At 36.1% G+C, this 15,554-nt stretch overlaps 1 protein-coding gene across 4 annotated transcripts in view; it reads left to right on the plus strand.

Moving 5' to 3' along the window:
- Nucleotides 1-15,443, plus strand: part of GNPTAB (N-acetylglucosamine-1-phosphate transferase subunits alpha and beta) — a 37,880-nt gene extending 22,437 nt beyond the window's left edge. Inside the window, exons 11-22 of one of the 4 annotated variants that reach the window (XM_015627472.3) lie at nt 789-912; nt 1,633-1,836; nt 2,764-3,872; nt 4,865-5,064; nt 5,331-5,550; nt 6,590-6,703; nt 7,445-7,530; nt 8,412-8,510; nt 11,322-11,489; nt 13,012-13,102; nt 13,691-13,748; nt 14,244-15,443. In XM_015627472.3, coding sequence (XP_015482958.1) covers nt 789-912; nt 1,633-1,836; nt 2,764-3,872; nt 4,865-5,064; nt 5,331-5,550; nt 6,590-6,703; nt 7,445-7,530; nt 8,412-8,510; nt 11,322-11,489; nt 13,012-13,102; nt 13,691-13,738 — 2,463 coding nt within the window. In that variant the 3' untranslated portion in view covers nt 13,739-13,748; nt 14,244-15,443. Of the gene's footprint in view, nt 1-788; nt 913-1,632; nt 1,837-2,763; nt 3,873-4,864; nt 5,065-5,330; nt 5,551-6,589; nt 6,704-7,431; nt 7,536-8,411; nt 8,511-11,321; nt 11,490-13,011; nt 13,103-13,690; nt 13,749-14,243 lie in introns of those variants that run through there. The other 3 variants (XR_001521574.3, XM_015627471.3, XM_015627474.3) reach the window with 3 other exon arrangements.
- Nucleotides 15,444-15,554: the final 111 nt, after the last annotated feature.

Below are 15,554 nucleotides of genomic sequence, written 5' to 3' on the forward strand. Positions count from 1 at the left end.
ACAAACAAGAATAAGCTTTTCTGTGGGAACACTGAAGTCAGATGACATTTGAACTGGTCTAATGTTGAAGTTTACTGTTAATTGCCTCTCTTCCAGACATCCATAATATCTTTTCCTAATTTATGTATGATTATATATATAAAATTTTATATATATCATTTTATATATCATATATAAATCATATTATATATCATATATATGTATTATTTTATATGTATCATATATATATACACTTTAGATACAATTGTTTGCTAAAATAATATATATTGTTCCACATTGATGAATGTAAAATGATTTAGTCTTTCAATAAGTCCATTATCAACAGCTGGGGTTTAAGCAAGGAGAGCAGGCTGAGGAAACATTAGCAATAGTTACACATAAACACTGGCTGCCAGCCAGTGAAATGGATTTTTATCTATTAGCTTGATCTTGAAGAGCGACATGGAGGAAGGAATTGAAGATTTATGTATTATTATTTCTATTAAAGCAATGGGTACACAAGGCACCACAGACCAATGAATTAAGAATTTTGTGCAGGCAGATGTGCACACTTGCACACAAATACAGAAGGGTTGAGCATAATTAGTTACATTAAAATACTTGCTTTCCTTTGGAAGGGATAACATTTACTTGACAGACAATGGGGTCTAAATTCTATTTGTAAAGTTCTGTGAAATCTTAAGCCACTGTACATAGGGAGGCATTATTGTAAGTCTCCATATTCAAAGAAACAAGCTCAGCTGACTTCTATTTGCCAATCCTTGTCTCAGACTGTAATGTTGTTCCAGGTGTACTTGACTTGGCCTGTGCCAAACTGTGCCGAGGGATGTCCTGGTTCATGGATTAAAGATGGTTACTGTGATAAAGCCTGTAATAACTCAGCATGTGATTGGGATGGAGGTGATTGCATTGGTAAGACAGCAATGTTGAATTTAGGAAAAGTGTACTGTTTGTTTTTCCTTACAAGAATAATTCTGTAACTTGTCTTTTTCACATAACTACAGAATTTGCCTCCTTTAGTAATTAAAAAATAACAAAAAAGTTGACTTACAAATTAAAACCTTATTTCTTGCAAACTACAAATTTCTGTGGAAAATGAGAAATAGTAGGGCATAAGGTAGTCTTTCTTTAGGTATCAAATTTGACTAGCTGAAAGAAGAGATTGTGAAATTTAAATTACTATATGTTAATCATATACAGTATTATATATTATTTGGATTCAGAATCCAAATAATAATGGCTTGTGAAGCTGCACTATTAGTTTCTAGATGAAATTTTCAGGTCTGCAGTGTAATAAAATGAGGTGGTACTTCTGGTTTGAGGAAGTGATACCTTTCTAGGAGGCTGTAACATCAAGACTGCAAGAACAAGGAGTAATAAATCAGTTTTCTGCCTGCCTTTTTGACGTTAAGACATAATATGTTGACACTTTGATTTCTAAACTTTTATACTGAGTGTAAAGTCTATAGTATGCACAAACTCACAGAAGTCTAGTTAGAATTTGCTCCTTTTTAATTTCACTGATGATTATTTAGTCTTCAGTCTAGCTTTAACATGGTGGCCTAAATGTGCCTTTCTTCGGTTATTTGAAATTCTTACTTCTGGTGGGTTTGTTTTTTCTTTTTTCTCTAGGTAACAGTGGGGGTAATCGCTATGTTGCTGGTGGAGGTGCAGTTGGAGGTATTGGGAATGGCCCACCATGGCAGTTTGGAGCAGGAATAAGTGGTGTTTCATACTGTAACCAGGGTTGTGCTAATTCCTGGCTAGCAGACAAATTCTGTGACCAGGCCTGCAATGTCCTCTCGTGTGGATTTGATGCTGGTGACTGTGGCCAGGGTATGTAAAAAGCATTGCTGATAAACTTCCTGCAGGGATTCTCTTCATTTTCCTGACCTTTCTTGGTTCATCATTACTCTCAGATCAGGTTAAGGTGTTCTGTACAAGCATCTTTACCTGACTAAGGACAATTGAATTGATGATACCTGCAGCAGTTAAAAAGTTTAAAGAGCCTCTCTGATGCTGACACTTCAAGTCTAGCTCTGGGCTCTTGCCAAAGGCTACTTTCAGTCACAAGTGAACTTGTCTGAAGTTCATTTGGATATGAATGATTAGCAAGGAAGGAATAAACAAAGTGATTGAAAGTGCTGTCTGGTATATGCAGGAGAAGAATTTGTTCTGTTTGGAAGAGCAGAGGTTCCTCTGCATTTCAGCTGGGACAAATGGGTTTCTGGTGATTCTATTGCTAGCAGTGAGGTTTTGTTCATCTGGGAGATGACAGATAGTCTGTGTTCTGCTGTGGAAGTCAGAAGTTCCTTTCAGCCTATATGATTTTTAAAATATCGAATCAAAATGCATCACTGTAGTATGAACTCAAGCTGTTGTAACGTTACTCTCCTAAAATGGGGCAAAAATGTAATATGGGCAAGCTACTTATGACTGATACATAGTTTTAAGTGACATGATAATAAGACATTTTAAGCTCTTCAGGTAGAGACTGAGTGATGAATTATACTGGCTTTTAGAATTAGCATGAGTGTCTGGTAGCTTTATATATCTGAGTATGTTCTTGTCATCCCTTATTGAAGATAATGTGAGCAAGAAACTGGAAACCAGAGTAAGTGTTCTTTCACAAAGCTGTCTCCCTGTTAATATAGTGACTGTAGCTGGGCATATTACTATTGAAAAAAGAGTCAAAGATAAATGTCATCCTGAAAATTGACAGAAATTTGTTTTGTTTTTTGTTTGGGTTTCTTTTTTTCCCAGATCACTTTGAAGAGATGTACAAGGTGATGCTTCAGCTTAATCAGACCTACTATGTTGTTCCCAAAGGTGAATGTCTGCCCTACTTCAGCTTCAGTGAAATAGCCAAGAAAGCAATTGAGGGCTCGTACAGTGATAATCCAATTATCCGACATGCTTCAGTTGCTAACAAATGGAAAACTATCCATCTAATCATGCATAGTGGCATGAACACAACTGTGATCTATTTTAACCTTACATTCCTAAATAAAAATGATGAAGAGTTTAAAATGCAAATAGCTGTTGAAGTTGATACTAGAGAGGAACCAAAACAGAACACAACTTCCATGCAAAAATCTAACTCAGATTTAAAAAGTGTAACGTCAGTACCAGAAGCTGAAATGATATTTGAGGATATTCCAGAAGAGAAACGCTTTCCAAGAGTCAGGAGACGTCGAAATGGCACGAAAGAGAGTGTACCTGAAGAGCTGATAATCCCATCAGTAAATGTGTCTCTTCTTCCTGAAGATGTCCAACTAGCACTGCAGAAACTGGACTTAAAACTAATAGATGGTGATATAACTCAGAAAGGATATAACCTATCCAAGGCTGCTCTCCTGAGACCTTTCCTGTTTTTGACCACTGCAAAGAGTATTGTAGGCCTGGAAAAAAAGGGTATGCATAATCATTCAGAAGATCAGAAGAACCAGAGCATCTGGGAGAAGCCTTATAAAGATGTAAATGATGGCAAAATAAAAACAGTAAAAGCAAAGGAAGAAGTTCCTTCGAGGCTTATGGGAACAAAGGGGACTGTTGTGACAGTGAGCACAAATAAACATATTTATAAGGTTCAGCGTAAAGCCACACTTCCCTCCCAGAGCATGGGGAAAAAAAATGAAACTCGAGAAAAAGTATTGAATGCACTCATATTAAGGGAAACACAGAAATCAAAACATACTGAGAATTTTGATACAGGAGAAGGTGCACAGGGGATGGAAGGAGTAAAAAGGCATGAGCAGGTGGAAGCAAATATAAAGGAGGGGCTAGTGGGAAGAAAATTACAGTCTTATGCTGGCAGTTACCAAGGCTTTTTGCCATGGGAGAAAAAGAAGTATTTCCAAGACCTTCTTGATGTGAGTATCTTAATGTCATTCCTTACTGGAATAGTTGCATGTTTCTGCATTTATTGGAGTACTGTTAATATGTTTTATACATTTGAAATGTACTTTGCCTTTGAGGCAAATGCTGGGATGTTTTTGAAAGATACTTTTCACATAAAATGTGATTTTGTTTATGGTCTGGGTCTCTCTTACCTAGATGGTAAAAGTCAAATAGCTATTTCTGTTCCCTTTCTACTATCTTGGTCAAATTCATTTTTTGTTCATTGTATGTTGTCACAGGGCTATTGCTCAGACACATGTAGCACTATAACAGAAAGCTTAAGTTTTGTTTTGATTGCATTTATGCAGGTATGGATTCAGTTTATGTTTAAAAAAATGCAGAAAATAGGTATAATGATAAATTCTAAAAGCTAAATTGAAAATCTGCAAAGATTTTGCTTATCTAGATTGTGTCAAGAAAATGTGTAGGAAATTTCCTCTGCTTCCATCCAAAGCATTTTGGTAGTTTTGAAAAGCTCTAGAAGAGAAGATACTTCAGTTGGTAGCAGCTGCCTTGCCCTATTTCAAATAGCAAAGGGCTATGTTTTAAAAAGACTATCTCTCTCGGTTCGTCTGAGATTGAATTTTGCATGATGAATCTTTATATTCATAGGATTTCTATTTATCAAATATGGATGAATGATCTGAAAAATAAAGGCAGTATTACAAATAAATCTGATGGCAAATAGGGTCCTTAGTGTGTGTGAGGTTTCAGAGCACAAATATCAAGGAAGCTTTTTATAGAGTAGTTTCCTCAAAGCATGAAAGCTTTAAGGAAAAGCTTATTTTATTTCTTTTTAAAGGAAGATCTAAGGAATATGAAGAAAAATATTAAATAATTCTCTTCCCATTTTCAGATATGGAAGGAGTTGACAGCTGGCTGAAATGTCATTTCTCCTGTGTGTCTTGTGTTTTCTGACTTTTTCAGTAAAGTAACCTAGATTTCTGCCTGTCCTGCTCTTTAGGAAGAAGAGTCATTACTCAAGCAAATGTCATACTTTACTGAAGGTAAACATTTTGGAAGGCAGCTGAAAGATACATTTGCTGATTCCCTTCGATACGTAAATAAGCTGTTAAACAGCAAGTTTGGATTTACATCTCGTAAGGTCCCTGCTCATATGCCTCACATGATTGACCGTACTGTTATGCAAGAGCTCCAGGATATGTGAGTGTGGTTTTGCTTGGAATAATGTAAAACTGTGGGAAATTCTGCCTTTCTGTTGCTTTGCTGTAGCCACTTCCAGTGTGTTATTGGGTACTCATTAAAATTATATTTTGGAAAAGGAAATTAGAAATTTATTACAACATGATAGTTGAGATACAATGAGATTTTTGAGACACTTTAGAAATTCTGGATAAGAATTTATTTTTAGGTAATGAGTGTTTTCTTCAAGGAATTAGAGGGCTAAATGTGTTTTCATTCCTATCTAGGTTTCCTGAGGAGTTTGACAAGACATCATTTCACAAAGTGCGTCACTCTGAAGATATGCAGTTTGCTTTTTCATATTTCTACTATCTTATGAGTGCAGTTCAGCCACTGAACATCTCTCAGATCTTTGATGAGGTTGATACAGACCAGTCAGGCATCTTATCTGACCGGGAGATTCGCACGTTGGCCACAAGGATCCATGAGCTACCACTAAGTTTGCAGGTACTCTTTCCTTACTGATTAGCTTTTAGAGCAGTTTCAGTTTTAAAGTCCAAAATGGTTAAAATAAAACGAGTCAAATTTTTATCCTTGCCTGTAGTGTCAGCAACATTTGGTAGTTTTTAAATATTACCTCGAAAATACAGCATTGTTTTATTTACCATTGTTTGATTGTTTTTTCTGTGGAATCTGCGATTAAACTGAGTTCTAGCAGCTTCAGAAAATTGTTCACTGCTGTCTGAGTTCAAGGAAACAATGTGAGTTTGTCCAAAAAAAAGTTCACTGCCAAGAGTTGGATCCTGCTGTGCTTACTGCAGTTTCTGCACATAGTAAAAGATAGTTTTTGCCCTGAGGAACTTGTGGCCTAAAGAAAGAACTGAGAAAAAGGATAGCAAGGAAGTCATACTAGTAAACAGTATGATCATACACAAAGATTCATACTTCTGTTACTCATGCTTCTGTTCTTCTAGGAACAATAAGCAGAGACATGGTTCTTGTAGGACTTGCATTCTTAAACATATAGGTAGAGAACGAAGTGTAATGGTTTTGCTTTACAGAGAGGGAAGACACAAACCAATGAAACAATTTGTTCGTGACACAGGGCACAAAATCGATGGTGTAGTCAGAACACAGCCCTGCTTTAGTGTGTTCCTGGCCTGTACCTTAGTCAGAAAACCTTCCTGGCCCTGCAGTCAACTCTTCTGTTTGCTTGGTTTGGAATTTACTATGCCAGTGTTGATTTGTGATCTCTGTATAGTCCTGATGTTGCTAGTAAAGATGTGTTTTTAATACCTTATCTGGTCTCAATTAAACTCTGTACTGAGTATTTGCTTTACTTTATAAGGAGTCCCACTGACTTAGCAGTTACTGAAATAGGGTCTGCTGAATATTAAGTCTTCTCTTGTGGACAGTAACATGGAAATTTGTTATGTCAATAACATTAAATACATTTGTGTACCCTGAGTTTTTAGAACAATGTCAGTGAGAAAATTAGTAGGATTTTAAATGCTTTTTCCCCTCCCCCCTCCTTTCTTTCTGTTAGGATTTGACAGGTCTAGAACAAATGCTAATAAATTGCTCTAAAGCTCTCCCTGCCAACATCACTCAGATCCATGTCATTCCTCCAACTCAAGAAGCATATTATGATCCAAATCTGGTAAGAAACATTTATCTTAAAAGATGCTTATTTTCTTTCCTGAGTATGTATTTACTTTACTTCAAAAGCTGGTTTGATTTCTAAAAGGAAAGTATTTACAAAAATTACTTCTTGTATCTACATGAAGTGTTACAAAATGAAAATTTTATAGGCTGCTTCCTAACATACTTACCCTTAATTTTCTTTAAAAGCAGAGAAAAGCTGAGATTTAGGATGTTATTATAATTGGGATTTAAAAAGTCATCCTGTTAAGAAAATTGACTGTTGTGAACCAAAAAGACAGTAAGCCCAATACCTCTCTGACTAGAACTTTCTGATAAGTCTTTATCTGAATTATAACATGTATTCAAAAAAACACCTAAAATCCAAAAATCTCTGTTGTACAGAGATTGCCTGGCCAGTTTTACTGGTGGCCTTTGTCAGACGAACATCAGATGGCTGTCAAGTGAGTTAGAATTTTTGAGTATTTTACTGAGAGTGAAGTTGCAATGTTTTTGCCAAAAAGTAATCTGTATTTTTCATATAGTGTTTGTAAAATAGGACATTGTGATGTTATGCACCAGTATTGTTTTGTTTTTTCGCTCCCCTTTTTGTTTAGTTGATAACAAAACTATTGCTTTGGATTCCAGGAGAGTTAAATATGCAGGCCTCTCTAGCTGTAATACAAGTTTTCTTACAAAGTATACCTTTATAACACTGTAATTTTCAGTAACCTATAATCTAAACAGTGTTTTCTTCCAGCCTCCAGTAACCAAAAACCTAGTGACTAATTGCAAACCTGTGACTGACAGGATTCGTAAGGCTTACAAGGACAAAAACAAATACAGGTATGTTGTGGCAGTCCTGTGAAAAGAAATGCTTAGTGTTGTAAAGCCATAGGAGGAGGGATAAATACATACATAACCCAAGATTGCATGTGTGTGCTAACAAGTCTTAGCTGAAGCCTATTTTGACAGTGGAACTAAGGAAACATGTTGTTGTTAACTTATGTATGTTTCATTGTGCAGGGTGATGTGGGGTTTTTTCATAGTTTGGTTAGTAGACTAAATACTTCCACATTACTTGTGTTATCTTGGGCCATTTCCTCCTTTGTATTGTACAATACTAAGCCCCAGAGTATGTCTGGATGGCTGGAGTGAGTGCAGTTCAAGCGGCATATAAAGAAGGAAACAGCCTTCCTGTACCTAGAAGATGTAAATCTACTTCATCCTTCCTTGTACTGAAGCTTAAAAAAAGAAAATAACAGAAAAAGCATTTTAGTCTTAATTACCTGGTACTGTGTACCTTTCCTGTGAGATGGAGGGGTTACAGTGATGTGAGCTTTGTAAGTGGAGGAGGGTCTCAGGTGAGACTTGAAGAAGTCTTCAGGGTGCTTTCTTATATTAAGTGAAGTGAAAAATTTGTGTGGTATCTACCACTAGTAAGACTGTTAACTTGGAGTCAAATGCTCTTATTTTATATGCTTTCTCTTAGAATCCAGGTCTATGATTGATAGGTGGTTACTAATAAATCTGCAGAAAAGTGGTTCTCTGCAAGAGCAGTAGCTGAAAAATTTAAATGTATCAATAGAAAGCAAATGGCAAATTTTAATGAAGGCTATCCAGTCAGATTAGAAATGTTGCTCAATAATGTTAAATACAAGATTGATATTTATTGAACCAGACTTCAGGCTGTTTTATTAATTTATAAATTTTATTTCAACAATAAGGTTTGAAATCATGGGAGAAGAGGAAATTGCATTCAAAATGATTCGCACAAATGTTTCTCATGTAGTTGGTCAGCTGGATGACATACGAAAAAATCCCAGGTATCCTGTTTCATGATTTGTGTGAAGTTGTCAGCTGGTTTCAATTTTCTGGTTTGACTCTTTAAACTTTTTTTGTATTTATAAGATAGTTTATTGTCATGTATTTCTAAGCTGTGTGTTACAAGGTAAGACAAATTTGAACCAAAAGTACTTCTGATTTTTTCTGTTTGACTGAATCTGACGCCTCTCTCTATTATGCCAGGGGCTATGTCAATAATTTCTTACATTTTTATTTATCTAAAATCTTTGAAAACTTAGAAACTTCAGCTATGTTTTAAGCTTTCATTTTTGCCATTCTAGAGGGCATACAATTTTTATTGCAGGCAATTTTATTTTAAAGGAAGAACTTTTTGACCTGCTTTATGCAGGTATTTTATATTAGGAATTATGTGTGGATTATTTTGTTACTAAATCAGTTTTGCATATTCATTGTGCTTTCAAGCTCTTTTACAACATGGAAAGAATCTTGCTTCTGTCTTCAGAAAACCAGAGTTTTCTGCCAGTTTAATGAGTTTGGCTGCAAGAAGAGGTCTGACAAGTGTTAAAAGGCAGAGCGAGGAGGAAAGTAGAACCAGGTACCTTGGGCCAGGGAAAGTGAAGCCTCCTCTTTTGGTGACAGAAAGCTGTTGGGTAATCTCAGCTGCCTGTAAAGCTGTAGCATAATTTGTATTTGTAGATAAAGAGTAGATTTCTACTTTCTTCTCAAGACTGTACTACTTTTGCTGGGTTATTTATTCAGAAAGGGAGATGTCTTGAGACATTTTTCAACTGAAGGTGGTTTGTATCTATTGCTATTCCTTTCAAACAATGCCCTCTGGCCACATAACTCCTTCATTCCAGTTACCACAATGATCCATCTTAAAAGAAAAGTAGGCAGTGCTCTAGCTCATCCTTCTGCTTCCTTTCCCTTCTCTATTTGTCTTCTAGATAGTTGTTTTTTTTTCTAAAGGTAGGGGAGATTTCAAGTCTTGTTAGGCTCAGAGAGGCCTGAGTTACGTAAGTTTCTCATCTTCAGTATTCACAAAGTGAGTTGATTACCTGGGCTCTATTCCTAGGAAGTATAGTGCACAACTGTATTCATATCTTGCTAACAAAGGAGAGCTGGCATAGTTATGTAGCCATGTCATTTCCTCCTCTTTGCCACATTTTCCTTGCATACAAACCAATAATTATAATGAGTCTCTAAAAGCAGGTTTTTAGTGCCAGTCTCGGAATGAACTGGAAGTGATCACTTGCTGCTCTGCCAGAAATGTTTGGTTTTCACCCTTAAGGCAAAGTGAGTGTTAATTGTCTAGGCATTAATTCTGGAATACCCAAAGGAATATAATGTTTGATTTCTTTTGGATGAATTTAAACAGTCTTTTCATTAAAAATGGGCTAATATTCTCATCAATCCCGTACTTTGCTGTAGGTAGCAACCTCTCACTCTGTAAGCTGTATCTCTTTTTGATGAAGCTAAACAGGAATATACACTCTAGGAATACAGCTACTGCATTCCCAGGGCTAATGAGCTGCCAGTCCAAGGGATGAGGTCAGGGATAGTCCAGAGTAAACTCCCAAAATGCTTAGAGCGTAGCCATGATTGCCATAACCAGCTGCTTTGCATAGTATTACTTGATACAGGAGATACAGCCTGCTCACTTTTGGAGGGGCATATTTTTTCTTCTCAGACGTAGCAATTTGAATGCCTGGTTATCCCCTGCACGTAATTGTCTAGAGCAAGGTTACCAATTATGCTCAATGCAGTGCGTTGCCATTCAGTGCTAATTACCTGTGTGGGCTGATTATACAAGCTCCAGAGTTCTGCTTATTTCCAGATTCCTGTGGAAGTCTGAACTTTGCTCTTTGAAAGAGCACACCATATTATAGAGAATACAGCTGACCAGAGCTGCTTATTTACAAAGGTTAGCAGTGACAAGGCGTATGTCACCAGATATGATTTCTGCCTCTGGGGAAAATGTAGGGGTCTTGTGTCTCACAATATAAATAAAGCACATAGCCTTGCCCAAATGTGGAAAGGGGAATTTTTGTTTGCAAGCACCAGGTCAGAGTGGCCAAGAGTACATAGCAGTACATAGGCACATTAGCTGCTGTTTTAGTTTCAATTAGTTGTAGTAGCTTAGTTCCATGTTTCTTATGTGAGAAATAGCTCTCTGCAGGAGCCATTATTGTGAGCATGCTTATTTGGTCACAGTGATTTCCATGTAAATTCTATCCAAAATGTTGTTTGTATTTTGGTTGGTTATACAAGTCTAGCTTTGGATCTGTGATTCAACAGACCAATTTTTATAATGTTCTTAGTAAACCAAAGCCTGGGGACCAAGCTTTGCCCTCTCGTATCCAATCTAATGTAGTTTTTATGTTGATTTTCTTAAAAGAATTCAGCATGCACACTAAAATATTAATAATTTAGTATGATTCTCTCCTACAGTGGAGCTCACTTTGTTCTTTACGAGACTTTACTCATGATAATTCAGAAGTATAAAAATCCTTACCCAGATTGTAATGCTTTGTTCAATGAGCTCTGGGATGGTGCACACTCTAGTGCCCATTAGATGGCAGCATTATATAACTAGAAGTGTTGCCTATCACTGGATTCTTCTGAGGTTTTGATTTGCTGTCAATCCTAGTGTTCTTTGAATTAAAATAAAATTGATTTAAAATAATACAACAATAAAAAATATATCTGTTTGGTTTTAAAATTATATGGTTTCAATTTTGTTTTAAAGGACTATGTTTGTGTTATTGGTTTGGCAATACCTTTGCTATATTATCAAGGAAATACTCTAACAATGTCATCTTGTTTCCTAGAAAATTTGTTTGCCTAAATGACAATATTGATCACAATCATAAGGATGCACAAACAGTGAAAGCAGTGCTTAGGGATTTTTATGAGTCAATGTTTCCCATCCCTTCACAATTTGAACTGCCGAGAGAATATCGGAATCGTTTCCTTCACATGCATGAACTCCAAGAATGGTATGTTCCACAAGTTCTTTTCACATTTCTGTAGTGCAGTAATATATCATTATCTAAGATACTGCTAACAAGCTGGTTTCCCCCCAGTATTGTCATGAAAGAGTTAACAGTGAAAATAGCATGGTAAGATTTGAATGGACTAAAATAGGAGGTCTGCAGGATTTGGGTTTACTGGTGCTTAGTCATCAACATTTTATCAATGAGTCCTAACCTACTGCAAACGAAAATTGTTGGTTTATTCCTTTGTTTGGGTTTTTAAAAAATAAATCAGGAATTCTGGTTTTCTTTAAATGTAAAAATAAAACCTCAAACCATTGTTACACTTCTTACTAAGTGATTTTTTTCAATCTTCCACACAGCAATAACCATCTGGATAAAAATTAGAAAAGATAAATGTGTGTTCACATACTGCATATGCATATGTTCACATATTGCATGATATGTGAAATCTTTGTGTGTTTATCTCCTGCCATTTTATAAATAACAACTGAAGAAATTGGATTAATTGACTTCAGAAGACAAACAAAATGTTGACAGATACAGTGACAAAAAAGGACACAAGACTAATATAAGTAAACCTGTTGCTGATCAGCAAATCATAAGAAATAGCTGTTAATAAGAATATAAAAAATATTAGAGGAACTGTAAAAGGAATCAGAAGGATTGTAGGTGTGATTGTAGTGCTAGAAGTCCTGCTGTAGTAGTACTGGAGGGAGCAGGGCACAAACTCATTTTAGCAGTTAGCTTTAGAAATTTGTGCAGGAGGTGTAGACACAGTGTTGGCTCCCTTTTAGAGACCCTCCGTCAAGACTTCTTGTAGCTTCAAAAAGACACTTAATTTTGACTTGTTTGTAGCCAAAGATGATTCTACCTGAGTGCATTGAGGCAGGCTAAAGTGCTGGTGGAAATCCAAGTATTTTCAGAATCACGGGACAGTCCAGGTTGGCAGGGACCTCAAAAGATCATCTGGTCCAACATTTCATGGGAAACTGTCTCCTGCCAGCTCTCAAGTGTCCTGGCTACAGGTGTACAGGTGTAGCAGGTAAGGGAATTGCAGTTTAGTCAAAAAGGACGAGTGTGACTGCAAAACTATAGTTGTCACAAGTAGATGTGGCACTTGAGGACAGAGTTTAGGTGTGGACTTGGCACAGTTAGCTTAACAGTTGGACTTGATCTTCGAGGTCTTTTCTAACTTAAAAGATTCTATGATCTAGCATCCTGAGCAGTTATATCTTGGAAACTTCTAGTGGTGCAGAGTCTACCCCAGTCTCTGAGGAGACTGCTCCAGAAATTATTGTTTTGACTGTAAAAAAGATTTCCTTATGTAAAGATGAAACCTCTCCCAGTCCAACTTGTAGCTGTTGCCTCTTGTCCTCTCTATGTGGCTCTTCATGAAGAGAGCGCCTACATCCTCTTTTTAGTCACCCTTTAAGAACTGCAAAAAACTTCCTTTGCATATTTTGTGGAAACTGCATTTATGATACATGAAGCTGTTTTTCTGTTTCCTTCTTTCTTTGTCTAGGAGGGCATATAGAGACAAGCTCAAATTCTGGACCCACTGTGTTCTAGTAACACTTATTGTATTTACAGTCATCTCGTTTTTTGCTGAACAGGTAAAGTTAATGTCTTCTTATCAAATCTGTATAACACTTAGCAGATTGTGGAATCTTCAGGGATAACATTGGATGGATTTTTTAAATAGAATTTGAAGAGTAGCTAGGATTTTCCCTTCATAAGAGAAGTAAAGATGTTACATGACTCATGATTAGGTTGCTTTAATTTTTAAGTCACCATGTTGAGATTCCTTGAAAAGAGAGTCATATGGGGAGAAGGAGAGTGGCACCTTCTCAGGTGCCTTGTGACACTGAAGTCCATCACCAGTGTGCTAAATTTGGATGCTCAAATTCAGTAATTGTTTTTGAAATTCTTGGTCTGTTAACATGGATATTGGTAGAAGTGTATAGTAAGTTAAGAGGAAGGAAAATCAGTCCAGAAGGATCTTAAGTTACTTGAAGGCCTTATCAAAATTTCTTCCCTAAGTAATTGCAAAGACTTCTACTGAATTCAAAAGGTTTTGAATCTGACTCAAGGGAAAAAAACCCTTGACTTCTGCAAGCTTAAAATAGCTTTCTTGAACATGATTAGTCCTGCTAAACTCAGAGGGAGTCAATGGAACAAATCATATGGGTAATTCTTTGCAGGTTGGGGCCTTAAGTAACACTTTCCGTGGTCTGATGAAGAGGGTGTAATTCTTGAAAGGTTGGCTTTTGATTATTACTTTTTTCCCACCTGTGACTTTTGCATGACTCTTTCCCTTGATTTTCAGCCTTTTTATGTATTAGAAAACTCCATTAGTAACTTGGTTTTAGAAGGGGATACTCAACTCAGTGGTATGGTTAGGTATCTAAATACCATTTTAAGATGCCAGCTTTATGCTGATCTATTAAAAATAGAATGTAGTCTAGTGTTAATTTAAATTGACAAGTTACCTTTAAGATAATCAGAATAAAGGCATGGTGTATTTCTCACTTTCTGCTTGTATTCTGATTATTGAGAAGTCTAGTGGAAATGTGCACATCTAAAAGATGAATTGGAGTGAAAAGTGCTTTTCAGGTATAATTAGAAAGAAAAAGTACAGTATTGAGTATTACCATGGGTGGTACAGATTTGAGAGTTTCTAGGATGAAAACCTGACCAGCTGTGGACATTTAGCCCAGCAGAGAACTAGATATTGTATTTTTTTTCTCTCCTCAGCTAATTGCACTTAAACGAAAGATTTTTCCAAGGAGAAGGATCCAAAAAGAAGTTGGTCACGAACGAATCAAAGTGTAGAAGAGCTTTATTTTGGAGATCAGTCTACCTCAAGCTGTGATTAAGCATTTTAAATGTCTCTTTCATAAGTGTCTTTTCTGGTTTGCTGTTTAACTACATTGATATGAAGAAAAAAAACATCCACCAACATTCGAATCTCTGCAGTACTCTTCATAATATAAAAGCTGCTGGAGCTGTGACAATGCAAAATAACAACAACAAATAATTGCAGGACATCTGTACATAGTCAGTTTTCAACAGATCTTACTTTACAACTCTTAGTTCATGCCCATGTTATCCTTTTTTATAAAAAGGGTTACCTAAACAAATGTAACTGCATTTATTGCAGTGGATGTTGCCAACTAGATAAAATGTTGGAAGAAAAAGTTGTTTGGGATCACTTTAAGAAGTCCTTGATCTTGCATTCCAAAGCATTTTGCAAATTTCTGTCATTGCTGCTTTTTTTAGCCCTCCGGGGAAAATTGAGAATTATGTAACTTGTTATTTAAATTTAGAATACATTTATAGATGCTGACATCCTTTAAAGCGCAGTGACAATTCATCTTCCTATTTGTAGTGTATAATTGGGATTTGAAAGAAAGGTATGCTACTAAAAAATTACATAGTAACAACATCTAATGGTTTATTTGAAAGATATTTTATATTTGGTGTATTATAGTCCAAAGAATACACAAAGAAATGGTGTTGTTTCCTGGCTTGATTACAAAGAGAAGGTTGTAATCAAAGGTAAATGATCAAGATAAAATATTTTACAAGCATTGTAAATAAAAAAGCAGAAGTGCCTCTATATGAATGGGTAACAGTTTCAAAGTAGAAAAGTATGGGGAGCAGTGTTTCACTTCATAAAACAATATTTCTACCGACATACAAAGCCTGTGGTGTTTTTAAATTTAACAGGGTTTGGCCATGTATTTTGCTGAGATATCGGAGTGTGGTTTTATGTGGGAATGAGTACTGAGTCTTTTCAGGCAGAAATTTTTGGTGGTGTATCTTCACTTAATTGTATTAACAGTACTCAGAAAGCATTAATTTTTGTAATCAGATGATGTACAAAATGTATGTGCATATGTATTGTAAAATACTTGGCTTGCTTTGGAATTAACTAAAATGTGATGAAAGTTTTGTCTGCCGTTTCTGTTTCAAAGTCAACCGAGCTCGCACATTTTGGTAAATTGGCCAGGTATCTCTTTGAATCTTTATGTCAAAAGCTCTTATTTTTTTTTTTTTTTTTCC

The sequence above is a fragment of the Parus major genome, chromosome 1A, assembly GCF_001522545.3.
Source record: "Parus major isolate Abel chromosome 1A, Parus_major1.1, whole genome shotgun sequence".
NCBI classification, from domain to species: Eukaryota; Metazoa; Chordata; class Aves; order Passeriformes; family Paridae; genus Parus; species Parus major.